At 55.9% G+C, this 24,111-nt stretch overlaps 11 protein-coding genes across 11 annotated transcripts; 5 read left to right on the top strand and 6 right to left on the bottom strand.

The window, feature by feature from the left end:
• Positions 1–53: 53 nt before the first annotated feature.
• Positions 54–1,233, bottom strand: IUM83_15529 (Vesicle-associated membrane protein/synaptobrevin-binding protein; the record flags this gene model as incomplete). Its single annotated transcript, XM_067940349.1, has 3 exons — positions 54–119; positions 197–421; positions 493–1,233. The coding sequence occupies 3 exons, from the start codon at positions 1,231–1,233 to the stop codon at positions 54–56; spliced, it is 1,032 nt and encodes a 343-aa protein (XP_067780194.1).
• Positions 1,234–1,590: 357 nt separating this feature from the next.
• Positions 1,591–2,753, bottom strand: IUM83_15528 (Large Conductance Mechanosensitive Ion Channel (MscL) Family; the record flags this gene model as incomplete). Its single annotated transcript, XM_067940348.1, has 2 exons — positions 1,591–1,875; positions 1,950–2,753. The coding sequence occupies 2 exons, from the start codon at positions 2,751–2,753 to the stop codon at positions 1,591–1,593; spliced, it is 1,089 nt and encodes a 362-aa protein (XP_067780195.1).
• Positions 2,754–3,745: 992 nt separating this feature from the next.
• Positions 3,746–5,257, top strand: IUM83_15527 (putative nucleolin; the record flags this gene model as incomplete). Its single annotated transcript, XM_067940347.1, has 1 exon — positions 3,746–5,257. The coding sequence occupies one exon, from the start codon at positions 3,746–3,748 to the stop codon at positions 5,255–5,257; it is 1,512 nt and encodes a 503-aa protein (XP_067780186.1).
• Positions 5,258–5,452: 195 nt separating this feature from the next.
• Positions 5,453–8,120, bottom strand: IUM83_15526 (G patch domain-containing protein 1; the record flags this gene model as incomplete). The annotated part of the gene is made up of 3 exons (XM_067940346.1): positions 5,453–5,544; positions 7,213–7,987; positions 8,091–8,120. 3 exons carry the CDS (start codon positions 8,118–8,120, stop codon positions 5,453–5,455), a joined length of 897 nt encoding a protein of 298 aa, XP_067780187.1.
• A 306-nt stretch (positions 8,121–8,426) lies between these two features.
• On the bottom strand, positions 8,427–9,353 carry IUM83_15525 (G patch domain-containing protein 1; the record flags this gene model as incomplete). The annotated part of the gene is made up of 1 exon (XM_067940345.1): positions 8,427–9,353. The coding sequence occupies one exon, from the start codon at positions 9,351–9,353 to the stop codon at positions 8,427–8,429; it is 927 nt and encodes a 308-aa protein (XP_067780188.1).
• A 1,987-nt stretch (positions 9,354–11,340) lies between these two features.
• Positions 11,341–12,066, top strand: IUM83_15524 (MLN, STAR and related lipid-binding protein; the record flags this gene model as incomplete). The annotated part of the gene is made up of 1 exon (XM_067940344.1): positions 11,341–12,066. The coding sequence occupies one exon, from the start codon at positions 11,341–11,343 to the stop codon at positions 12,064–12,066; it is 726 nt and encodes a 241-aa protein (XP_067780189.1).
• Positions 12,067–12,291: 225 nt separating this feature from the next.
• IUM83_15523 (Motile sperm domain-containing protein 2) lies at positions 12,292–13,140 on the bottom strand (the record flags this gene model as incomplete). Its single annotated transcript, XM_067940343.1, has 1 exon — positions 12,292–13,140. The coding sequence occupies one exon, from the start codon at positions 13,138–13,140 to the stop codon at positions 12,292–12,294; it is 849 nt and encodes a 282-aa protein (XP_067780190.1).
• A 1,228-nt stretch (positions 13,141–14,368) lies between these two features.
• Positions 14,369–15,933, top strand: IUM83_15522 (uncharacterized protein; the record flags this gene model as incomplete). The annotated part of the gene is made up of 9 exons (XM_067940342.1): positions 14,369–14,504; positions 14,566–14,756; positions 14,815–14,943; positions 15,042–15,169; positions 15,233–15,339; positions 15,412–15,526; positions 15,598–15,643; positions 15,727–15,795; positions 15,871–15,933. The coding sequence occupies 9 exons, from the start codon at positions 14,369–14,371 to the stop codon at positions 15,931–15,933; spliced, it is 984 nt and encodes a 327-aa protein (XP_067780191.1).
• A 215-nt stretch (positions 15,934–16,148) lies between these two features.
• Positions 16,149–17,723, top strand: IUM83_15521 (peroxin 19-1; the record flags this gene model as incomplete). The annotated part of the gene is made up of 10 exons (XM_067940341.1): positions 16,149–16,221; positions 16,289–16,413; positions 16,484–16,568; positions 16,644–16,858; positions 16,946–17,035; positions 17,104–17,159; positions 17,226–17,371; positions 17,448–17,491; positions 17,561–17,606; positions 17,683–17,723. The coding sequence occupies 10 exons, from the start codon at positions 16,149–16,151 to the stop codon at positions 17,721–17,723; spliced, it is 921 nt and encodes a 306-aa protein (XP_067780192.1).
• Positions 17,724–17,875: 152 nt separating this feature from the next.
• IUM83_15520 (tubulin polyglutamylase complex subunit 2) lies at positions 17,876–18,942 on the top strand (the record flags this gene model as incomplete). Its single annotated transcript, XM_067940340.1, has 7 exons — positions 17,876–18,001; positions 18,058–18,148; positions 18,217–18,338; positions 18,420–18,498; positions 18,570–18,682; positions 18,746–18,784; positions 18,853–18,942. 7 exons carry the CDS (start codon positions 17,876–17,878, stop codon positions 18,940–18,942), a joined length of 660 nt encoding a protein of 219 aa, XP_067780193.1.
• Positions 18,943–19,002: 60 nt separating this feature from the next.
• On the bottom strand, positions 19,003–22,580 carry IUM83_15519 (BRCT domain; the record flags this gene model as incomplete). The annotated part of the gene is made up of 8 exons (XM_067940339.1): positions 19,003–19,207; positions 19,279–19,473; positions 19,541–19,635; positions 19,703–19,780; positions 19,854–19,913; positions 19,985–20,116; positions 20,196–20,242; positions 21,497–22,580. 8 exons carry the CDS (start codon positions 22,578–22,580, stop codon positions 19,003–19,005), a joined length of 1,896 nt encoding a protein of 631 aa, XP_067780137.1.
• Between the last annotated feature and the right edge of the window lie 1,531 nt (positions 22,581–24,111).

Raw genomic sequence — 24,111 nt, 5'->3', positions numbered from 1 at the left:
TGCAACACCTTCTGTCTCAGCCTAATTCCAGCACACACGGTACAGCACGTCGCCTAGTAATAGCGTCCAACTAAAAAGAAAATGATCGCGCAAATCAGCAGATGCATGGGTCCAAATGCCTGAAGCAACAGCAGCAAAAGAAGTTACGTCAGTACATTCTTACACAAAATGGTCCACACTCAGACGGCTGACGTACCCCCTGCTCCTTCGGGCCCTTGCCCGTGATCGCCTGCGAGTCTTCGTTGCTAGATGCCCCATTGCCGCCAGCGTTTTTCCGATGGCGCAAAGTCGAGGTTTCCTCCGAGAGCTTCTTAACGCGCTGCGCGTCGGTGCTAGCCTTCTGCAGCAGCTGCCGGGTCTTGTCCAGGTCACTCATCAACACGTCACGCTGCGCCGTAAGTTGCACTGTGAACGCCACCAACTACAAACCACCCAACAACAAATTAACCACCCCTTCAACATCACCACAGCCACCGAGCTCCTGCCCCTTACCTCGTCGTATTTCTTGCGGAGCGCCGCGACCTCCTGCACGGTCTCCTTGTTCCCTTCTCTGTTCTCCGCCACCTTGGGCGCCTGCGGCTTGTCGTCCTGCAGCAGCGCCGAGGACAGTTGCGCGGGCGTGGCCACCTCCTCCCGCACCTCGTCGCTGAGTCTAGTCTGGAACCTCGCGTCCGACGCGGCCGCGGTCTTGGCGGGCGACGCGTTGGTCGACGCCACGCGCTGCGGGCTGGGCGGGGAGGCCGGGCGGCCCGCCGCCTCCTCGCCGTCCTGCACGAAGCGGCAGCGCAGCTTCTTGTTGGATAGCGCGCGCTTGTCCGTGCGCGCCCACATGTTGGTGAGCTCGTCCGCCATCTCCTTGGTGGACTTGGTCTTCACCAGCTCGTAGAAGCTGTCGTCCACGTAGATGCTCTGCACCAGGAACTTGTCGTTGGCCAGCTGCCGCTCCGCCGGGTCCAGGCGCAGCAGCTCGTCGCAGTCCTTCTGCTGCAGGATCACCATGATGGAGGCCGAGCCGTTGGGCCCCAGCAGGCCCTGGTTGGGCCGCACCAGGTAGCGCAGCGGCCGCGTCGTCTTGACCTTGAAGGCGATCTGCCGGTCGTCCGCCACGTTGCGGATCGTCAGCACGGCCTGGGGCGCCGTCTGCGGCTGCAGGTGGAAGGCCAGCGAGTCCGCCGGCTCCAGGATCACGCTCGAGTTGGGCGCGAGCGCCACGTCCACGCCGCTGCTCGCCATCGCTGCTCCGCCGCGTAGCTAGTGACGAGTTACGAGCCTGCGATGCGATGCACACACGCGCAGATGGGGTCTGTTGTTCTCAGTTCCCCCCAAGACACAAGCACTGGTGTGTCCCACACGAATACTAGACGAAAAATTACACTAACGTTGCTACTGTTCCGGCAAACGTATGAAGGCAAATATTGGTGGGGGAAGACGCGGGTAAAAATGGACCACAATGCATCAGCGTGTATGGGAATGCTGGACATGAACGTGGCTACACGGCGAGGGCGGAATCGAGCCCTCCGCCGGCAGCCTCTTTCTCGTTGCGTATTGGTATATAGCCGCCCTCTCCACCGCCAGCTCTTGGCTCTACACTCAGACCGTTTGGTCCTGCTCCGTGGTGGGCGTGTAGAGCCGCTGCAGCTGACCGAGCTGCGCCTCGTAGTCCTCGTCGCTCAACCGGGCCATGGTCTCGGCCACGGACTGGAACGTGTTCATAGCGCGCTCGTACTTCTGCGTCTGCTGGGGCGTCTCGAACTTGGGCGGCGGCGGGTGGCCCAGCATCGACTGGGACAGCTGACTGCGCCGCATCATCTTGAGCAGCACGTCCGGGTACGCCTCATAGATCTCGCGGCTCACCGGGTGGTTGTGCGACACAACCTGCAGCACAAACAGCAACACCGTCAATACCAAGATCGCAATTACGGGACCTTCAGAAGCTCCGACGAGCATACCTGGTCCGTAACAATCACCATATACTTGGACGGGTTATCGGCCGGGGTGATCTTGACATTGATCTTGGCCATGCAGCCGATGCCGCGGTACTTCTGTCCGGGGCGCGTGTTGGCGCCGCGGCAGCGCGCCTTCATGGCGTGCGTGCACATGTATATCCGGTGGTGGTGGATGGCTTCGTCGGGGAACTCGGCGCGGCGCCCTCGCGAGCTCTTGTTGTTGAGCATGACCTTCTGCTGGTTGCGGCGGTAGGCCTCGACGCTGCAGGACGAGCGCATGCGGAAGGGCTGGAACGTCTCCTGCATGTACATTTCGAAGTACGAGTCGAAGTCGAACCACGAGTTGAACGACACGCGCGCCATGCGCTTGCTGTCGTACTTGACGTTGGCCACGGCGTTCGGGTCGGCGCCGATGCCCGCAGCAGCGGCAGCGGCCACCGCGTCCTGCACGGGCGTGGCCGAGTCGGTCTTCAGCGCCTCGGGGGGCGGCGGCACCACGGCCGCAGCGGCCGCCGCCGCGTCGAAGGCCACGTCGGCGCCCGCCGCCTCCTTCATCTTGGCCATGACGTCGTGGATGTCCTCCTCCTGCGTGGCCTGCGAGTCCTGCGAGCCTGGCGCGTCGTCCGCCACGGCGTCGGGCACGACGCTGTCGACGCCAGCGACCAGCGGGTCCACGTCCTCCTCTCGCTCGCGCCGCTTCTCTCCGACCGCCGGCTCGTGCTCCACCTTGGTCGCGTCGTCCACCACCACCACCTGGGCAGCCACAGCGTCCGCCGCAGAGTTCTCGTCGCCGCCACTTGCCACCATGCTGCGCCTTAGGTTACAGTAGTGCTTGGATTTAGCGCGCGGATTTCGAAAGAAAGACTGTGTGGTTCTTGTGTGCGAATCCACCCAACTGATACATAAAACCTCGCCCCCCCCTTTCCGCGGAAAATAAAACCTCGACAAACTGGCTTCAGGTGCACCACACATTTCGTGTGGTGTACACACGTTTATAACACCAAAACCGTAAACTACGAGGAGTTCGGTAGTATATTTCAACCCCGCCAAAACCGTAAACTACGAGGGGTTCGGTAGTATAGTATTCTGCATTCACTAATGCTTATATTGATATTTGATTGGAAGCGATATTAAAGGTTATAATTGGTGCACGGAAAAATCATAGTTTGCTTGAATCGAGTTTTATTGTCGAGGTAAATGCACACATACACCGCCATCGCTGTGGGGAAAGGGCAGACGCGTGAGCGGTCACAAAACCTGCACGCTTGATCATTGGGAAAAGCGAGGGCTATAGGAAAAATCGAGTGATAATGTTTCAATGTGAGATATTGATACCGGGCTTGGCTCAGAGTTTGTTGCCGCACAAGTTACACTAACGGCCTCGCACTCCATAAGGACACGTGAGCCGAGAGCTGATCATTGGCCTACTTGCGTAGTCGATTAAACTCCGGTTCTAGTATTATGAATCTGTTGTTTAGAGTATCAGTGATATAAAGTTTCACTGGCTTCGCGTTAGTAACGTGTGAATTAGTAATACAGAAAGTACTATTTCCGTACCATGCGATACTGAACGTACGGGAATTGCCCGAGACCATTATAGTCCAATACGGGACAAATTGGTCTACCTTTTCTGGGTGGTCCACGCGTTTTAGGTCTAGCTGCGCCTACGCCAACCAAACCTGCGCTGACGGTTGAAGGTATCAAAGCGCTCCCAGCCACCGGAGCTCTTCGCTTGTCATTTGGCAATCGCTCGGCGCCCCAGCAGCTCCCGACCCCTCTACTTCTCTATTGCACGCACGATGGCCAAGAAGGTGAAAGCCCCCGTGAAGCCTGCGTCCAGCAGCAGCAGCTCGTCGGACTCGAGCAGCGACGAGGCGCCGCAGAAGACGGTGGTGGTTGCCAAGAAGGGCAGCAAGGCCGCCCCCAAGAAGCCCGTGGACAGCGACAGCTCGTCGTCCGACTCGAGCTCGGACGAGGAGGAGGCCCCCAAGAAGGTGGCGGCCAAGAAGCCCGTCGCCAAGAAGGAGGAGAGCTCGGACTCGAGCTCGGACTCGTCCTCGGACGAGGAGGAGGCCCCCAAGAAGAAGGCCACGCCCACCAAGAAGCCCGCCGCTAAGAAGGAGGAGAGCTCGGACTCGTCTTCGGACTCGTCCTCGGACGAGGAGGAGCAGCCCAAGAAGGCCGCCCCCGTGAAGAAGGAGGCTGTCAAGAAGGAGGAGAGCTCGGACTCGTCGGACTCGTCCTCGGACGAGGAGGAGAAGCCCAAGAAGGCTGCCCCGGTCAAGAAGGTTGCTGCCAAGAAGGAGGAGAGCGACAGCTCCTCGTCCGACTCGGACTCGTCGGACGACGAGGAGGCTAAGAAGCCCGCTGCCAAGAAGGTCGCCGCCAAGAAGGAGGAGTCGTCCTCGTCGAGCGACTCGGATTCGTCTTCGGACGAGGAGGAGACCACCATCGTGTCCAAGAAGCGCAAGAACTCGGACGCCGGCGAGAAGTCCAACAAGGTGCAGAAGCAGGAGGACGGCGAGGCCGCCGCTGTGGCCAACCCGCAGAAGGCTCTGGAGGTCTTCATTGCCGGGCTGCCGTGGTCCGCCACGGAGGACGAGGTCAAGGAGCACTTCGCCGGTTGCGGTGAGGTGACTGCCGCTCGCATCCCCATGCAGAACGGTCGCTCGTCCGGCACTGCTTTCGTGACGTTCGCCACCGCTGAGGCTGCTGAGGCTGCTCTTGCCATGGACGGCCAGGACTTCGGCGGCCGCTGGATGAAGATCCGCACGGCTGAGAAGAAGAACATGTTCGACGAGAAGCCGGAGGGCTGCACCAGCATCTTCATCGGCAACCTCGCCTGGGATGTGGACGAGAACACCGTGCGCGAGTTCTTCGGCGAGTGCGGTGAGATCTCGAGCTGCCGTCTGGCTACCGACCGTGAGACGGGCGAGTTCCGTGGCTTCGGCCACGTTGACTTTGCCTCGACCGAGGCTGTGGACGAGGCCGTGAAGCTTGCCGGCGAGTACCTGAACAACCGCGCCATCCGTGTCAACTACGCCAAGAGCCGTGAGAACAACGGTAACTTCGGCGGACGTGGTGGCGGCCGTGGCGGAGGCCGCGGTGGACGTGGTGGCCGTGGCGGCTTCGATGGTGGCCGTGGCGGCGGCCGTGGCTTCGGTGGCCGTGGTGGAGGCCGCGGTGGCGGCCGTGGCTTCGGTGGTCGCGGTGGTGGCCGTGGCGGACGTGGCGGCCGTGGTGACGGCCCGCCCAAGCGTCAGTCGACGTCCATCCAGAACTTCAAGGGCTCCAAGGTTACTTTCGACTAATTTAATGGCGGCTGCTTCGACCGGGGCAACCTCCGCATAGGACAGGGAGACGCGTGCGCTTCGAGTGCCAAGCAACGGTGCTTGACTCGGTAGAGGGACCAGCGCAGTCGGATCCCTCTGTCGTGTATTGACTAGTTTTTGCATTGCATTGAGCTTCAATGGATTCTGTTTACATAGACTCTAGACCACTCGACTTTACATGTTAATGTAAGGTGCTGAAGGAGACAGACGAATGTTGAAGTGTTCAGGCACTGCGGCACAATTCGTGTCGGTGGCAATGACACCTCCTGCCACGCGAAATAATGGTCCAGCACGTCGCGATCAGCGGTGTCGATTGCTGCTGCTTCGGTGGCGATCTGCACTGTTGCCGCGACTGTTGCTCCGACTTCGACTGCGTCTTGAGTGTCTTGACGAGCGGTGTTTGTGCGACTTCCGTTCTTTGCGGTCTTTCTTGTCTTTCTTTTTCTTCTTCTCCTTGTCCTCGCGCGACGAGCGGTGCTTACTACGATGATGCTTTTTGTGTTTCTTGTGCCTCCGCTTCTCTTCCTGTGCAATTTGTTCGTCAGCGCCATCGATACTGTGCAAGCGCTTTACACTTTCATTCCTCGAAATTGCAGCGAATGATGAAGCAACACCTTCATCATCGTCCGATGAACTCGACTCGGCCGAGTTAGCTGACAGAGCTGACCGCCGACCGTGCCCAAGAGCTTCTTTCGCTGACTGCTTTTCCGACTGTGACTTCACAGAAGGTGTCACATAATCTGATCGATTCGACTGAAAGCGCTCCTCTTGTCGTTCTCCAACATTGACCTCATCGTCGCTTTCGTCTTCGCTGTCGTCGTCACTCACATCGGATTCATCCGAAGGCTCGAAGATCGATTTGAGCAAACTAGCTGAGGTTTGCTTAATTGCAGGCAATGGGGGGAGCTCCGATCCTTGAGTGCTCTCGCTTTGATCGTCCTGGCCAGGCTTGTGAGCCGTATCTGCCTGGTCAACAGGTTGTCGACGCGCAGCTCGGTCAGCAGCAAATTCCATCAAATGCGGAACAAGCTCCTCGTCGAACAAGTTTCGCTTTTTGCCGTCGTCTTCGCCTTTTCCACTTGACCCTGTTGGTCCTTCGCATTTTACGTGAAAACGCTTGCAAAGCAGCGACTTGGGAATCCATGAACTTTGTGAACGGCGAGAGACCTTGGCACGAGGCTCATGGGCAGCAACAAGCACGCTTTTGTCATCATCAGCTGCAGATGCCGAGGAAACGAATCGTTTTGCGATGGAAGCTGAAATGGTGGCGCGAAATTGTTCACCACCGCTGCCGCGAACTAGTGGCTCCCGAGCTCGAGGTGCTGGTGGTTCTTCCTCAAGATTAGTCAATCCAGACGGAGGCAGTCCTTGTTTTGCTTGTGCAGCAGCACTGAAAAGCTTGGCTCTTTGCTCCTCGCCCAGTAAATCGAATACACTGCCGGTTGAAGTCTCTCCACTACCTGAAGTTGTCGCCCCGTCATCGGCATCACGTTGACTGACCTGGCCACGTCCAACTGGGTCGTGGTCCTCGAATAAAGCGCTTCGTTGCTTCGCTGTGACCACCGTTTCGCCATTGCTGACCGCGGCAACTGAAAAATTATGCTTACGATACAAAGCTGTCACAGCGCTATCCTGGCCCTCGTCGTCCTCAAAACGGTGATACGCCTTAAACCCTGTAGGCACAGCGAGGCGCAAGTTTACTGCCTTTGGTGGATTGTCTTTAGAGATCGCCAGCTCGAACCCAGGAAGAACAGGCCGCCCATCCGAACACAAAGTTCTGCGTGCGGTCGCCTTCTCATGTCGACGAGATTCTTGTGCAGAGGAATCCAGTCGCTTTAAGTCCTTCTTAGTTCCTAGAGGAGCGATCACCCGATCAAACTCGGCCATAGATACCGTTCCATAGACATCCACGTCTTCATCTTCCTTCGAAGTACTCAGTCCGTATCCGGTCGTCGCACGGTTGCTGTCGTTGGTAGCTTTCAAAGCGTCGGAAAAGAACACCACCTGACGGTGCGAACTCTCCTTCGCTTTCTGCTTCTCCTCCAGCTGCTGCTTATACCTCGAAAACTCGGGTGCATTCGTATACGGATCAAAACCCGCACCATATCGGTCCAACTTCGGCTTAGGGAACGCCTTTTGAACGTCGAAAAGCTTTCGCGGCGGCACATACACCTCCTCTTCAGCACCATCTCGTGCATCCTTCCCTGTCGTCTCTTCACTGTCTCCTTGCTTCAGATATGTCGGCGTCTCCTTCCCCTCCTTCTCTTCCTCTACGTACTTGCGTCTGCGGACACGCTGGCCGATGCCGTGGCCTTCCTTCCAGCCCATCTGCTTCAGCAGCTTCGCCCCAACCGAATCATTGACTGGCAAGACCCAGTCATCAGGCAACGCGAACCCTGGAATAGCTCCTGCTCCTGCTGCAGCCCCAGTTCGGTCAGCCAGTTGCTGCTGCTGCAATCTTCTCTTGGCTCCGGTCTGCAGCGTATCATAGCGCTCCGTGGTCTCCAGTCGCTTGCCCAGCAGTGGGTCGTCCTCCTCGTCCATGAAGTCCTCGGCGCGCTGCTGGACCTGCGCCATGCGGTTGCCGCGGGACGACGAGAACGTGCGCGGCGTCCATCCTTCCTTGCTGCCCACGGAGTTGTAGTAGCCAGCGGAGAAGCCGCCTGTGAAGGCTCCGTGGAAGCGCCGACGGCCCTGGGCGTCCGTCACCTGCGACATAAAGCGGTGGCAGACATAGACATCATGTCAGTGAGCTGGACAGGGTGGGAGCGTAGATCTAACGCCCCGAGAGGAGGAGGAAGGCGAGTCGAACCTCCTGGCTGCGCATGCTGCCGCGCTTCATTATTGTGGGGTTTGTGTTGTGATTTATGTGGTGCACGTAGTATGTAGCCATTCATTGGTGAGATGGCTACATCTGTGCAAAGTGCACATTCGACTTTCTCCAGGTTGAGGAGTCACGGATTGCCGTCTCTTTGTGAGTTTTTGCTGTAGACGAGAGCGCAAGAAGAGCCAGGCGACTTATGAAGGCGGTTCAACCGCGGATTTTCTACGTGTAGTGATCGCGCGGCAACCACGTCGCCCCATTTGATTTATGAACATCCACCAACTTGCGTTACAAGGGCTATACTGCACATTTTTCTTCGACTGACTAGGCAGCGGCGGTGCGGGACTGAGAGTGCTTTGCCTGCGCTACGCAGAGCGGGCAGTGCAGCGACTCGTTTAGCTTGGCGAGGATGCACTCGTCGTGGAAGCAATGGCTGCATTCCAGCGTTGTAAGACCGGCCATCACACGCTTGTCGACCTTTTCGTTGACACCTGAAGGACCCTTCTTGCTGCTTGGTGCGGCCGGCACAATCGACACGGTGTCGTCGCCGACAAGCGCCTTGCGACAGATGAAGCACTCCTCCGGATCTTGTGTCGGGTCGTTGTCCAAGAAGCTGCTATCACGGCCGACAACCGATAGGCGTTCGCTCAATCGCGTGAAGTCGGAGCGATCGAAGACCATGCCCTCGAAGAGGAAATCGTAAATGAGCTGCGGCAACTTGGTGGACGACACGGGGCAATCCAGGTTGCGGTTCTGCTTGGCCATGCGCAGCAGAGTCGAGAAGTACGTCTGCAGCTCGGTCAGCCGGCCGGAGATCACGCTGGGGCTGCGCGACCGGAAGATGCGGCGGCGTGGGAAGTGATGCGCCGCGTACATGTACAGCCACGGGCAGTTCGATGGGCAGAAGTGGCCGTAGTCCAGCACGCTCGCGATGGCCTCCTTGAGCTCGTAGAACTCCTTGAACGTCCTTGCCATCTCCCACGTCTGGTCCAGCGCCGTGTTGCTGATGCGCATGACGTAGCGCGGGCTCGAGAGCTTGTTCTGGCCGGGCACGACGGCCTTAACGAACTCGACGTGCACGTTGTCCAACAGCGTCTGCTCCATGGTCTGCGTCAGGGTGAGGCGCGACGGCTGCCGCTCCACGCGGCGCTTGGTGAAGGAGAACGAGCGGCTCATTTGCTGCTCCTGCAGCGACTTGCGGCGGCGCAGCTTGATGGGCGGCGCGATCGGGAGCGTAATGGACTTCCTCATTTGGTGTAGGTAGAGAAACCAGACGAGCTCGCAAACCGATGGTCGAAAGGCGCTGGGCTGGTGGCGGCAACGGTTGCAAGGCGCTGAACACACCAGGTATTGGCGCCTACTCCACTTGGAGGCAAATGGACAAGTGAGTGCTCCAGCTGGCGAGTCCATTTGCACGTGTTGTTGTTCCCTACGCGATGTGGAAGCATCCCAGCTGTGTATCCATCCTAGCGAGTAATGACGGGCGCAATAATGACTCTTGCATGGAAAGTCCGAAAACTTGGCTATTTATTATGTAATCTATTGACATGTTCGTATCGAACGGTCACCGTTGAGCGACTCAAGTCGTTAAAGCGCGGGATACAGTGTAAAATGCACTGCATCTCGCCAGCCTCCACGAGGGAACACGACCAGGTCGAGCGGTCGTGACGCTCCCTGTACAAGTACATGTATATGCAGCAAGAAGCCTGGGTAAGCTCGCTCGCTCGCTCGCCCGCCGGATACTCTCGACGAGAGTCTCTCGCTGCATTGCAGCTATCGCGCTTTGCGGCCTCTGCCGTGCGTGGGAAGGATTCGAACGAGGCGATCTGTAGGCTACGCCGATGTGCAGCCTGCACCGAGCATCTCGCTGCTGGTTGCTGTTCGCGTAGTGTTCAGAGCGCTCAGAACTAGTTTACGCCAGTGTTCAGTTCGCGTTTGGTCTGCACGCGCGGCGCGCGGCACGCTATGTATTTTGCTGGTGGTTTCCTGGCACCACGCAAATATTACTTGTGCGCAGGCAGCGTTGGAGGCTGCAGCCGCTAGCGCGCAGTAATGAGCTTCTCAGCGACTGGCGCGGCGCGAGCCGAGCGAGTCACGTCATGATATCATATCTCACTTCAGAAAATGCCAACTGAGGATTTTGCCTGTAAAGTGCGACGAGTAAATCCTTACAACGACACCGGCACAGCGCCGTTGCTGTTGCTGCTCAAAACGCCAGCATCACGACTAAAATAAACCTATGTTTGGCACCAGCACGCGCTCGCGAGTTACAGCTCGTGATATATGTGACGCATGTTACTTTGCGCTTGCCTCTTTCGGAGCCGGTACCGGCGATCCTGCGGTACACCTGCACCTGAGATCTCCCCACCGCGATGAGCCTGGGCTCACTCGGCTCTGCCAGAAGTCACGGCCCATGACCAGCACATCGCACTCTGCAGCTTGCATCAATTCGACCTTACTGCCATGACCATGGCCATCACCTCCTCTTGCTGAACTGCAGTGGAGGGAGAGCCGACACCACGCCAGCTCAGCGCGAGCTGTCACAGAGCATAACACGGCGAGCCGCGCGCGTGTGCAATGACCACCGGGGCGCAGCAACTTCCACTGGAATTACTGGCGGTTGCAGGAAGATCGTTGCCCTTTGCAGCGCGCTGGAAGTTCCAGCAGCAGCAACTTCCAGCGCTGCAAAACCCAACGACCTTCCTGCAACTGCTAGTAAAACGAAAAGTGTAACAGCTGAGTCGACTAAAAGTGCCGCTCTTCTGGTACATCCTACGTCATCAAATACCCTTCAATGACCATGTCTAACAGATTTCAATGTCAAGTCCTCAACATGTCTAAGCGCTGCGCAGCATATGGTATCCCGCTTATACCGATATGCTGGCGTCATCACCTCACTCCAGTGACATGTGTGGGATTCGACACCCGCTATCTTCACAGCAACTCAAATCGATTTTATGTTGTAGTTTTACCAGGTAATACAGGCTTTTAAACTACAACCAATACCTACATACACTGCACTCAGAGTGCGGGCAATTACGCTATATGCAGGTCGGCGTTTCTCAACTACTGCGCGCAGAAACGAGTGATGAATCCATGCCGCTTCGCTCTGTACCCTGTAGTAGAAAATAGCCCAAGTCAGTCACAAAGCGGCCGAGTCAGTAGAGAAACCCCCTCCGCCGGAGCAGCAAAGACTTCAGCGCGCCCGCCTTCCTTCGCAGCAGCAGCACCTTTAAGTATGAACTACCTGTTCGGGTACGGAGAGACGCCGGCGACGGAGGAGGAGCAGGACAAGCCAGCGGAGCCCGCATTCGCCACGCCCGACGACGTGGACTTCGAGGCCTACGGCAAGGAGAACATCCAGATCCTGCTGGACCGCCACACGGGTGCCGACAAGGTCACGACCTGGGAGGTTGTGGAGGACTCGGAGGACGTCAAGATCTGGCGCGGCGCCGTCGAGGACTGCGACTGGTGCCCGTTCCGTGCCGCCGGCCGCGTGGACGCCGACAAGCGCGTCATTGAGCAGGTGCTGCTGGACCCGAACCGCACGCTGGAGCTGGACGAGATGATGGAGGGCGTCGTGACGCTGCGCGACATCGGCGAGGCCAACCACTTGGCCTTCCGCCAGATCACCAGCAAGGGCCAGTTCCCCATCTACGGCCGCGAGTTCGTGGTCGTCACCTACGGCACGACGCTCGAGGACGGCCGCGTGGTCATCGCCACGCGCTCCATCGACGTGGGCAGCGTCGCGCCCCTTGACGGCTACGTGCGCGCCAACAACTACATCTCCGGCTACATCATCGAGGAGTTCAAGGAGGCCGACGGCACGGTCTACTGCGTCGTGACCCTCCTCGCACACGCCGACCTGGCGGGCTACATCCCACCCAGCATCATCAACATGCTCGGTACGTCTTCTACCGTGAAGGTCCTCGAGAATTTGGAGGCCATCGTGACTGCCGAGTAGACAGACTAGATGGTAGATCACGCGGGGCTGAGTTATTCATCAACGCCGCGCGCTTTCGATCGCTTCATAACTTCACGAATATACATTTTTGAAAGTCTACTCGTGGATGTTGTCTTTTATCATCGTCTGTGTGATGAAGTGTGCCGACGGGGTCACGAGAAGCAGTAGCGCAAAAGGCTTCTGCATGTACATGACTCGCGTGGGGCGTGCTGCTCAGCGCAACCACTAAATAAAGAAGGACAGCTTGGGGTTGGAGAAGTCGACAGTGTCCATCCTGTCGGCCGAGACAACAATCACCGCGGAATCTTGCCGGGCGTTGGAGGCTGAACCGTAGGCTACACGACCAGCGTCGCTGTCACTGTCGTCGCCGACTTCAGTGGGCACGGGGGTAGGAGCAATTGTGAACGCCGACTCGTCCGAATCCGAATAATGGTACAGGGATCCAGGCTTGTCCTCCGATGTACTCTCAGGCGACTCGTCCGTTGAGGAGGACGTGGAAAGCTTCCCCATGGCCTGGATGACTGACTTCAAGCTTTGCGTTGGAGACTTTACGGGTGGCGGGGAGGCCTGCTTGGCAGCAGCACTATCCGTGCTGTGAGAATTTGAAATTCCACTGGCAGAGCGCGCGCGGGTGACGCTGCCAGAGTCGCTCCCCATTTTGAATTCAACTGAGAGCTTCGTTGACTGACGGTCGCTGCGAGGCATGAGCGACCATAAGGAACTGATTTCGCGAGTGCGCTTCCGCTCGTCCAGCTTCATCAAGTCGTCGTACTTGTCGCGTGAAATGTTGGCAACCTCTATCATAAAGCCATCTTTCGCTTCACGCTTGGCTGGATCAAAATTGTCTTCGTCGCGTGGAGCGCACAGTGATACAAAAACTTCCTGCGCATTTGTCGTCGACACCAGACCTCTATTCGGCTTGACGACGTAACCCGATTGATTCGACGTGCGCACCTTAAAGGAGAGGCAGTCCTTTTGGCTCGAGTTCACCACGAACAGGGAAGTGCCTCCCCAGAAACGTGGTGCGGGTTTCACCTTGAACGAAAGCACGTTGCTGGGCTGAATGTGGTACATCAATGGGCCGAGCTCATGCGTGGCCTCTCCTGCTGCTGTGTCAGTGGAACGCGCAGTTAGCATCGTGTCGCTGACGGAGGTGTCGTTCACACTGATGCTAGTGAGCACAGTGTCCCGCAGTCTGTTCATCGGAGTCGGTCGACTAGATGCCAGAGACTCCCTCGATGCCGACCTTCTTCTGTCCATTACGGGAGGCTCAATCGTCGTGTGGAAGCTGGCGTCACTGGCGAACGATTGATTGTTGCTGCGGCGGCCGTCGCCATCTCTCCTCACGTCCTCAGGCGGCGTGAACTGGTTGCTGAACGCTCGGTTGAGTCTCTCGCTGCTACCACTTCGACTCAAGCGGGACTCCCTCCCGCTCATACTCAGTCGCCTGCTATCATCGCGACTCGACCGGAACTCCAGCGAATCCAGACTGGCATTGCTCATGCTTCTCGAGAACAGTTTGTCGTCCTGAACGACCTCCGACGGCTGGAGCAGCGGAGGAAGTCCCGGAGTCGCAGCCGTGAAGCGACACACCATCTTGTTCTCCGTGATGGCGTCCCTCGGCACCTTCTTCCAGAACGCCCGCAGCGCCGAGCTGGAGTGGGCGTCCAGAGGCTCCTCGTCCTCTCGATCGACGCTCTGCACCAGGAAGAGTTCGGACGACTGACGGGTCATCAAGTCCCGCGGGTCCATGGCCGCCAACCGCTCACAGGTGCGCGCCGAGGCCTTCACGACCACCTGCAAGCTGGCGCCAGGTACCAGCATCCCGTGCGTCGGGCTCACGCTGAACGCGTCCGGGTTGCGTGTGCGCACGCGGAAGACCACGTCGCTGAGCGGCGACAGGTTGGTGAGCGAGAGGCAGCAGCGCGGCCGCCGCTGCGCCGACGCGTCCGGCAGCGGGAACAGCAGCTCGCGCGCCGGCTCCAGCAGCAGACTCGAGCCCGCGCCCACGGACGCGGTGATCATCCTCTCGATACGCCTTACGTAGCGCCAGTCACGCGCTTGCTCGCTTGCAGGACGCACGCAATGTGCCTCCTTCTCAGTCGGGAACCAACTGCGGATTGTGAGCGCCAGAGGGACTGCGATGGTACGTCACTGGGACCTCCGCATACAAATGCCTAGTGTCTCGGCTAAGTTCGACGCTACCATGTCGCAGGAATACTGTAAACACACAGTGCCACACTACACTACCGTCTATCTTGAAGAGGCGCAATCTGTCTATTGACTTATCTGAGCCCGAGCCATGCGCGCCACTTGCCACCGCTCGAGCGTGCAGAGGCGCTACTGCAGCGGGGTGTTGTCGCTCTCGCACGTGGCGGCGATCGCGCTCTGGCTGACGGCCGCGTTTCTGCCGCTGCTGCTCGCGCTGGGCTCGCGAGGTGCGTGAAATTTTCACGGCGAACAGCCCCGAGAATGATGATGTAACGCTTTTTGGGTTAGATTTTGTGCTGCAAGTGAACTCCTACAGAGAACAGCCGCAGGTTGGTTTCACGGGTCAAGTGCTGAGTATCCTGGAGGGGGAACGATATGAAGGTGGCGAGGCGCAACCGCTGACGCTGGTGCACTCGACGTTCCCTGAAAGCATACAACAGCTCTACTCGAACGAGAGCATTCGGACGTCGGCTGTACAGGTGAAATTTGTTGTGAGGTGGTTGTGCAACGATGTCGATCTGATTGGGTGCGCTGCAGACGTCGACTACGGATGTCAACAAGGACGGGGTTGCTGAGTTGATCCACATTGATATCGCCACGCCGCTTTCGACTAACGAGACCATTCAGCAAGCGACAATAGTGCTCGTGCTCGATTACACGCTAAAGGTACACTTTGTGGACAGTAACGCTTGGACTTTCCTTAAACAGAGCACGTTGTAACAGCATAACCTGACGCTATTTTGTGGCGGCGGCGACGCGACTAGAACTACGCCAAGCTGAACATGGACGCTCTGGTAGTGTCCAGGTACTCATCGCCGTTTGCAGGGGGCGCATTATATCTAGACGGCGATCTCGATCTGCATCAACGAAGTGCGATTGAAATTACTGACAGGTACGTGCGTGCTTAAGTCACGATTCTGCGCCTGGTTGAGCTGCTGAATTATCGTGAACACAGCGTGCAACATCCGTATGGCAATTCTCCTATCGCAAACATGACCACTACTGGGATAACACAGGAACTGCTTGTACAAGCACTTGTCACCGAGTACCGAGCGCGCAACTGTGAGTGTATCCTGTAAGTGTTCATTCTAGGGGATGTCCGAGCTGACAAGTCAATGGTCGTGAATAATGCAGATACCACTTACTTCCGCACTCCGAATCCAGTATGGACATCAAATACCAACTCTTCTCAGACGACAACGCAATTCAGAACGATTTTGGACGTTCGAATCGATCCTGTGGACGTCGTGTACGGTCCAGCGTTCGCGCACGAGTACTGTTCCTCCATGCTCACAATATGCATTCATGTCTTCCCGCCAGATATACACCTCAGTGGCCGGAAATCGTGAAGCACGCTTGGATACAGGTACGATAACTCCTGCCAAAAATTCTCCTTGCTGTCTGGCACTCTCCACTTACTCTCTCCCCCCAATATACCCACCCTACCAGTATTACTGCCTCTTCGTGGTCGTATCAACGCTGACGATAGCTCTGCGCGAGTATCTCTTCGCAAACAAGGTGCGTTGCCAGCATTACCCCTCCCTTCACACCGCAACATAACCTCTCACACGGAAGCTGTACCAAAATGTGTAGCTCCTGTCCAGCGTCTGCGTCGTCGACGAGCCCCGAGTCAAGTTCGCCGCCAAATACCAATAATCCAAACCACCACACCCAAACCACAACCATAAAGTTATAGTACAACCTTCGCACGTTGCCGTCAAATACAGAAATGCCGACCGCCCTCATCAAACACAACATCGTCCGCCGCACTTCAACTTTGTCAAGTCAACGCTGGTCTATAGCCTGGGGTCTTGTATTCGGATCATCTGTTTTGTGTTGAGCTCTTGAGTCAAAAGGCCAATCACCGTACAATGAGCAGCAAGGACGAGGCCACGCAGCAGCAGCGGGAGGAGGAGGAAGTGGATCTGGACGACCTCCTGGACGGTGAGCGCCTGCGTCTGCTCGTCTTCCACATCCACCCACGCGCTCACCCGCCTACCTTCTCTCTCAGATGCGCTGGACGACTTCGCGGACGAGGTGAGCGCTGCTCAGGCCTCGGAGATCTCGAGCGTGAAGCAGGAGGCGGCCGCCACGGCCGCCGCCACGCAGATGGACGAGGACAACAAGATGCAGGAGGTGCGGGAGGCTGTTGCGGGGCTGGAGAGGGGCGGAGTGATGGTCTAATGCTTGTGGACTGCGCTGGCAGAACGTGGCCAAGTTCCTCGAGGACGCGCAGAACCCCGAGTTCCAGAAGGTGCTGGAGCAGGCGTTCCGCGAGCTGGGCACGGACGGTATAGTGAAACCAAGTGGTGAGGTGGGAGGAGGGAGTTGCGGAGGCGTTGACGGGGGTTTGTGGTGTATTCTAGCGGACGCGGAGAACATCGAGCAGCTGCTGGGCTCGTTGAAGACGGACGCGACGGCCGACGAGACGGACGATGTCAATGCGGGGGTGGCCAAGACGCTGCAGAATATGGCCAAGGCGGCGGAGGATATGGAAGGGGTGGGCACGGCCCAGGTGGAGGCTATGGGCGAGGAGATGATGGCCGAGATGATGAAGAAGTTCGAAGAGATGGGCGAGAAGGTGCGTTGCGTTGATGTTGCTGAGGTGGGGGCTTTATGGTTGGTGATAAATGTTTGTGTGGGGTTGTGCTGGATACATTCGTTGCAGAACGATTTTCAGGACTTGGTGGACGGAATGATGCAGCAGCTGCTGTCGAAGGACGTCATGTACGACCCCATGAAGCAGATCTGCGAGCGGGTACGCTGACCGGTTGCGGGATCAGTGCTTGGTGTACATCTAATTTGGATTTTTTTTTTCTTGTGTAGTATCCGGAGTGGTTGGCTGAAAAGGAATCTCTTCTTTCCAAGGAAGACTATGAGAGGTTTGTGCTGTCGCCTTCGGGCTAGAATTGACTGCAATCATCACTAAGATGTTGTGCTATCCGCAGATACGGCAAGCAGTATCAGTACTTCCAGCAGATCGTCGCGGTGTACGAGTCAGAACCCGACAATTTTGCTCGACTCTCAGAACTTATGCAGGAGATGCAGGAGACTGGCCAGCCTCCCTCAGAGATCGTGAAGGATCTCGCTCCAGGTAATCATCGCTGAACGTACCATAATTGCCTCTTCGGCTTTCTTACGCTGAGTTTGTACTCAACTCGTTTAAACAGGCTTGCAGTTTGATGATGAAGGAATGCCGATTATGCCCAACATGGTTTGTTTATCTTACTGTGACCCCTATGTATCATGACCGCATCTTATCTTACGTGCTTGTGTTACGCAGGGCCCTGGTATGTTCCCCGGTATGGCTGGAATGCCTGGGATGCCCCGTAAGTCCAATTTCATTCGTTCGATTGACCAGTGTGTACTGTCTTACTGATCAGTCATGATAAACTTTCTCTGCAGTTGGTGGCACTCCAGGCCAAGAGCAGTGCTCTGTGATGTAATCGTCTGAAGATGATCGTTTGTAGTAGCTGCTATTCCACGTAACATTGCTAGAGTTGCAACACCGACCCATTTTGCTGTATTGTTCAGCTCTATATTGGCTCTTGGCGCCTGTTCATCGCACGACCCAGTCTTACAGACGCACCACTCACAGATGCAGCACCTCGACGCCATATCGCTAGGCGTGTTTTCATACTTGCAGGCTCACGAACGCGTGTCCCGCGTCGAGTCGAAGCCGTTTGTTGGAGCCACCAGTGTGCAGTTTGGGCTATGGGAACAGGTAAACAAAGGAAGGATTTACTTCAGAGAGAACTTAATCTCACAGCAGTTCACCAGAAAAACTCTCCATGTGTACTTCCAGACGACTTGAAGCGGTTCTACTCGATCGCTAACGGGCTGTCCGTCAAATGGTTTGCACCATTTCGTGGTATGGTTAGTCTGGATATCCGCAGTCATGGGCAATGGGGTTGAATTGTGTGTTGATGTATCGCACAGACCACTCCACTTTGGTCGGCCATTTTCTACTAAATTCGATCCAGGAGCTGGAGCGCATTTTGGTCAAGGACCTGTCTTCACAGTGCCGCACCTTAGATCAGCATCGACTTGACCTGAGAAAGGTATGGTTAAAACGGAAGCAACTTGGCACTTCTGTTGTATTTACGCCACTGTCATTACTCTATGTCGATGATATTCCCTAGATCAGCCACAAGGAACTCGTAGGCTTCGTCCTCGAGGCGTCTCCGAAATACGGCAGTGTTGTGCTACTCTATCTCGATGGTACCCCCCCCCCCCCCTCCCCCAAATTGTCTTCGGTAGCAATTTTATTAACCGATACAATCTGCCACCAGGGGCACCACAAATCTGGTTTCGCGACTTGCGCGGTGAATGGAGCTTTCTAGCTGAGACGTTTACCAACTATTACCGCATGATGCTTACTCACTTGGGTATCATCTCGTGGCAGGTACGCTTCCACAGACGGTATTGAACTAGGCATTCACACTTAATTAAGCCGCTCTTACTGCAGACTATCTTCTCAGACACCGGTGTTGACCCTATGCGAAAGGTATCAAGCCGATACTGTATTTTGAGTTGCATCGTGGACACAAGTTTGATGCATCTCTCATGTTGTAGCCATGGCTGCACTTGTTCATTCCAAACCGAATGCTGCTGGACGAGCGGAGCGCACAAAACCAAGGTGGACCAGAGGAGCAACAAACATAACTACATCTACAAGTTCGAGCAGAACTTCTCATCGTGAAGCAGCAAAAGCCAACAAAGCATTCATTGTGTTAGCCACCTGTGCTCTGACACAGTGGGTTGGTTGGGCTCATCGCCATCATCTTCCAAGTAGAAGATGCTCTCATCTTTATACTTCAGCTTGCCATAATCCTCCTTGGAAATGGCCACAACTCTTCTCTTTACTTGGGACGACGAGATTTCCAACACTTTCACAGGGGTCTTCGACAACTCAGGATTATACGGCTCCCTAAAATTTATATTCACCAGCAACGCGATCAGAGTATGCTTGAATTATGAGCAGCCGACCGTAAAACGTACCGTTTCAGCATGCCTACACGGAGCATCACACGGCTTTCTTTGTCTTTGCGCTTCGATTGGGAACCTTCATCTTTGCGGCCACCACTCACGTGAATGCTAAGTATCTCGCACACATTGAACAGGAGGTAGTGGTCTGCTGCGCTGCCAGATATGTCTGCCATCACAAGCTCGCCTGTGTATAACTTTAGCGTCGTCCTACAAAATGCAAATTAAAAAATGAGTTGTTAATATCAACAGGCAATGAATGTTGCTAAGCACGTACTTATCGCTATCGCCGATTTCGGCGCTTGCTGCGAAAACATCTTCACAGCCAGCGCGCTCTGGTTCGAAGACAGGCTCCTCAGGATCAACGAATTGCTAAGATACAAGCAAGTTCACCGATTAACGAACAGACCCCTTTCTTACGATGCTCTTTCATGCTTACCTGAAGGATCATGCATTCGGTCACCCACTGGAAGTCTTTAACAGGAACACGCCGCCTTTTCTTATAATATCGGCATGTCTAGATATTTTATCAGAAAAACCACGATTAGCGGTCGGTTTTGAGAGGTCAAACACAACACAGAATCATTTACCTGTGTGTACTCGCCGCACAATACAATATCCACGTCCACGCCACTCCGAACGGACAAGTTCTGCCAGCGACACGTGAAGATGGTTACGAGATAGCCTCTTCGGTAAGTGATCGTTGGAAAATAACTCTCACCTCATACACAGCATCCGCACCACACGCCTTCAAAATGAATGCCATCAAGTTGGCCTTGTCCTTCGCCTCAGCCTTTGAAATTTGTTCCACATCGCTTGCAATGCCAAACGAATAACCTCCAAAGATGTTTAACTGGTCACATAAGCACACAGCATGAATATATCAACCAATTCTTCGTGACAAAGCCCATATCTGTAGCAGCGAAGCTTACCTCTCTAGGGGTGAAGCACTCGAATTTACGAGTGGTAACAGAGTAGCCTGCAGGCACCTGATATCCGTCAAACGGTATCGCGTAACCAGCTTCGATGCAATCCTTGATCCAATCAGTATGGACGACAGGGATCCCACAAGCAATAGCCTGCATGAACTTGCGCTTGCGCCATGATACGGGCGTGGCAATTACCACTGCCTTGCGATTGTTTTTGTACAAGACGTCCTGGTACCGCTCGGGAATTTTGCCACCGTGTCCTTCAATCAGCTCTTTTAGATTCTCTTCACCCGTCTTCACGAAGCCCGTCAAACAAAACTCGAATTTGTACTTGAAAAGGGTCCGAGACCTTGAAGTGTAGGCCCGGTGTGCCGGTACAGGGGTGAGCGTCCGAGTGCGTGTTCGAACAGTTGGTGTTGAAGAAGGTGTCGACTGGGTGGATCGAGCACTGCGTCGCGCAGGAGGTCGCGGAGTGACTGGATCCCCGCCGTCGGACTCTTTTGACGAGACACTGTTTCCAGGGGAGATGAGTCCGCGTTTTCTCCTCATTGATTTCGGAGAAGTAGTTCGGCTCGGGGATTCAACAGTTTGAGAGAAAGTTTTCTGCTTCTTTTTCCCTGTAGGCAAACCAGACTGCAACGAGGAAGCAGCCTTTCTTTTGGGAGCCTCTTGAGTTGCTTCCGTTGTGACGGTGACTTCAGGAACAACAGGATCATCTACCGGGGTTGGTGTCGGAGTCGGAGTCGGAGTCGGAGTTGGCGGCCATACAGGACTGATCGAAGACTCGAAGGGGGTCGGCTTGTCACCCCTATGAAATGTTTCTAATGTCTTAGACACCACTCCGCCATCACTCGAAAGGCTTGCGCTAAAGTGCGGTTCGCCTTCTTGTGACTCGGGCATCGAAAAAGAAAATTCCAGGGTGCGGATGGCTTTTGCTTGCGAATCGGTTCCGGTAGGCTTGTTCGTCAAAACCACGTCGTTCTTCTTCGAGGCCTTTGACTGACAAGGCGAGCTCGGCTCCACAGCGGGCTCGCCCTCCGTTCGACCTTTACTGGGTTGAGTAGCTACACAGTCGTCTTGATCATCTTCATCTTGTGAGTTCTTCCTGTTTTGTTCGTTTGAAACAATGACGGACTTCTCGCCGCGTCCATCTGTATCTGCCTTTTCAACTCGATTGGGGTTAACCCTTGGCGTCAAATAGTCCTGCTGGGTGCATTCACGACTTGTAACATCATCCTCACTTCCCCGCTGGCCATCCTGTTGGTTTGGTGTTGGCGCATGCTGCGAACCTCCTCCATTCGTACTCGTATCCACGGACTTGTTTCCAGCGTTTTCCGCAAGTCCATCCATGTCATCATCCATAAACGTGGAATCGGGCCCATACGGTTGAGTGCCTGTGTCGGAGTATGGAAATGCTTCCGTCTGCTCTTCATCACCACCGCTAGAAGCCGCATAACTTCGTGTCACATCCTTGCTGTCCATATCCACATCGCCCTCTCCATCTTCGAGTTTCTGTGTGCACTCCATATCATCTTCGAAATCCGTCTCGCGGTCGCTATCTTCCGTTATAGCACTCAAATCAAAGCGATCGTCATCTTCCTCCACCGACGCGCTCTTCTCACCATTTTCAGCGACAGCCCGAGCCTCCACCGTCTCCACTGTCGCCGTAAACTTCTGAAACACGCGCGGTGCAAGGTCTTCACTGTACTCGGAGAACGAACCCGCGCCCGGTAGCGAGTCCTCAAGTCTCGTCTCGTCGTTACTCTCAGCTTTGCTCTCCTGCTGCATCTCCTTCGCTTCATCCACTGTTCTGCTCGTGAGCTTCTGCCTGTGATCTCTCCACTCTCTGTCCATCGCCGACAGCATCGTCGGCGGTGGACTGGGCGATCTGTCGCCTTCTTTCTGCTCCTCACTCATCCTCCGTCTCTTGGGAGGAGAAACGTGCTCCTTTTCCCCTCCAACGTTCTTCTTCTTCTTTCCGTCCTCTCCATTAACCTTCTCCTTCTCTTTCTCCTCACCAACAACTGGAGCTCCAGCCGCCATCATGTTCTCGTCGTCCTGCGTGTCTACAGCAAATAGCTCACTGAAAGGGTTGGCCGGACTCGGGACGCGGCGGGGGCCGTCCGCCGCCCCCGAGGCCGCGTCCAGCCCCAGGTCCAGCACCAGCTTGAACGTCTTCTTCTTCTTGGCCGGCTGCGCGTCCTTGGGCGGCGCCACGGCCACCTCTTCGGCGCTGGGCGGCACGTGGAACCCGAGGAAGGCGCTGGGGTCGGCGCTGCACTGCTGCGACTCGGCGAAGCTGTCGCTCGGGCGCAGCAGCGGGCTGTCCGGCCGCGAGAACGACGCGTCGGACAGCCCGGACTTGTCCGCGCGCCGCGGAGACTCCATCCGCCCGACCAGCTTCGTCGAGATTGATACGTTGGGCGGCTTTATTATAATAAAAACCGTTAAGTTATTATAGAGAAATTGTGGCGCCAACTGCGAGTCGGGTTGGCCGTTTTTTCCCGCCAGAACTGAGACCCGTTTAATTCCGAGGAAGAGTGATGGTCAGACAGTTGAAGTGTAACGGCTGGGATTGTCGAGCCTTGGCTACTGTCCATTGAGCAAGAGGCTGTGTTTGACGTGGATGGAGGACGACGCAGCGACGTTGAGAAGAGCGTTTGACGCAGTGGCGGAGGCGCTGGCGAGAAGGGAGGGAGGTGGCTCGTGTGTGGCGGTGTGGCCGGCTACTGAAGAGGATTTCGTGGGCGAGCTCCAAGTGCTGACGGAGAGAGAATGGCGCAGAGTGCTTCGAGTCGGGCTGCGGCTGCCTATGAGTGAGGAGGTGACAAAAATCTACTGCTTTGTGGAGGAAGAGGGACTAGTGGCGCGTGTGATGCGGCTGATTCGAGAGTCGCAGACGACCAGGCGTGGTGGCCTGCAAATCTGGAAGGTGCTGAAAACGCCCGTGGTGATTCGGAGGCGGGTGGACGTGCAGATGGAGATTGAGAGGAGTAAAGGGGCGAGCGTAAGTGGCAATTTGGCTGTGAGAAGATCGGCAGAAAATGTGAAGCCCAAAGACGACGCTTTGGATGAAGCACCGAGGAAAAGACACCGTGAAGAAGATGTTGCAGCACTAGCGGGGGAGCCAAAGAGCACAGCCCACGAAGTTCGTCCGCCGGCTAAAACACGCCGTTTGAGTGGAAAGGAGAGGAGAAGGAGCGCAGTAGAAAACTGTCTATCTACTATTTCTGACCAAAATGCTCGTGGATCCGTCATTTCAGGTGAAAACTCTAGGCTACCAACGAGAACTAACCGGTCTCTCGGTCCGTGCGAGACGAAAAGGGCGGTATCAGGTTTTGTTCCTGTAGCTGATGTTGACAGCTCCACTGACTTGTCGTCGGGAGACCTCGCTGATGACAGCAGTACTGATACACAGAGCGACCTTGATATTGCTGAACAAAGTCCAGCGAGACCACATGTGCTAACTCGTCCAGAAAGCGAAAGCGACTCTGATCCCTCTTCTCAAAAATCAGACGATGAGCACGTCAAGGCTATCTCATTTCTGAAACAAGTTGCTGCAGCAGGATTGGGGACCGGTGACGATTCTGGCAGCTACCCTTCCAACTCCAAAACGTGTCCTTCACTTAGGAATACTGCATCTACGTCAACTAACATCGGAGAATCGCTCAAGCCACTATGGTCCGTATTAGAGAGTGCAACTATGCGAGCTCGAACAGTTTTAAGGGGATACTGTGGCTTGTCCTCTGTGCTGGGGGCGCTCAAAGACGAGGATTCGTTAGACTACGATCTGCGCTGGATCGAGGAAGACGGTCACCAACGCTGGACCATGTTCGGCGAACCAAGTACTCCATCGGGGGTTGGAGTGAGAACTCGTCGCCAGCAGCGGCACAATAAACCTCAGTGGAAGTTCTGGTAA

This window comes from Phytophthora cinnamomi (genome assembly GCF_018691715.1).
Source record: "Phytophthora cinnamomi strain GKB4 chromosome Unknown Contig128, whole genome shotgun sequence".
Lineage (NCBI taxonomy): Eukaryota > Oomycota > Peronosporomycetes > Peronosporales > Peronosporaceae > Phytophthora > Phytophthora cinnamomi.
The sequence above is the reverse complement of the archived record's forward strand: the minus strand, read 5'-3'. Positions and strand labels throughout refer to the sequence as shown.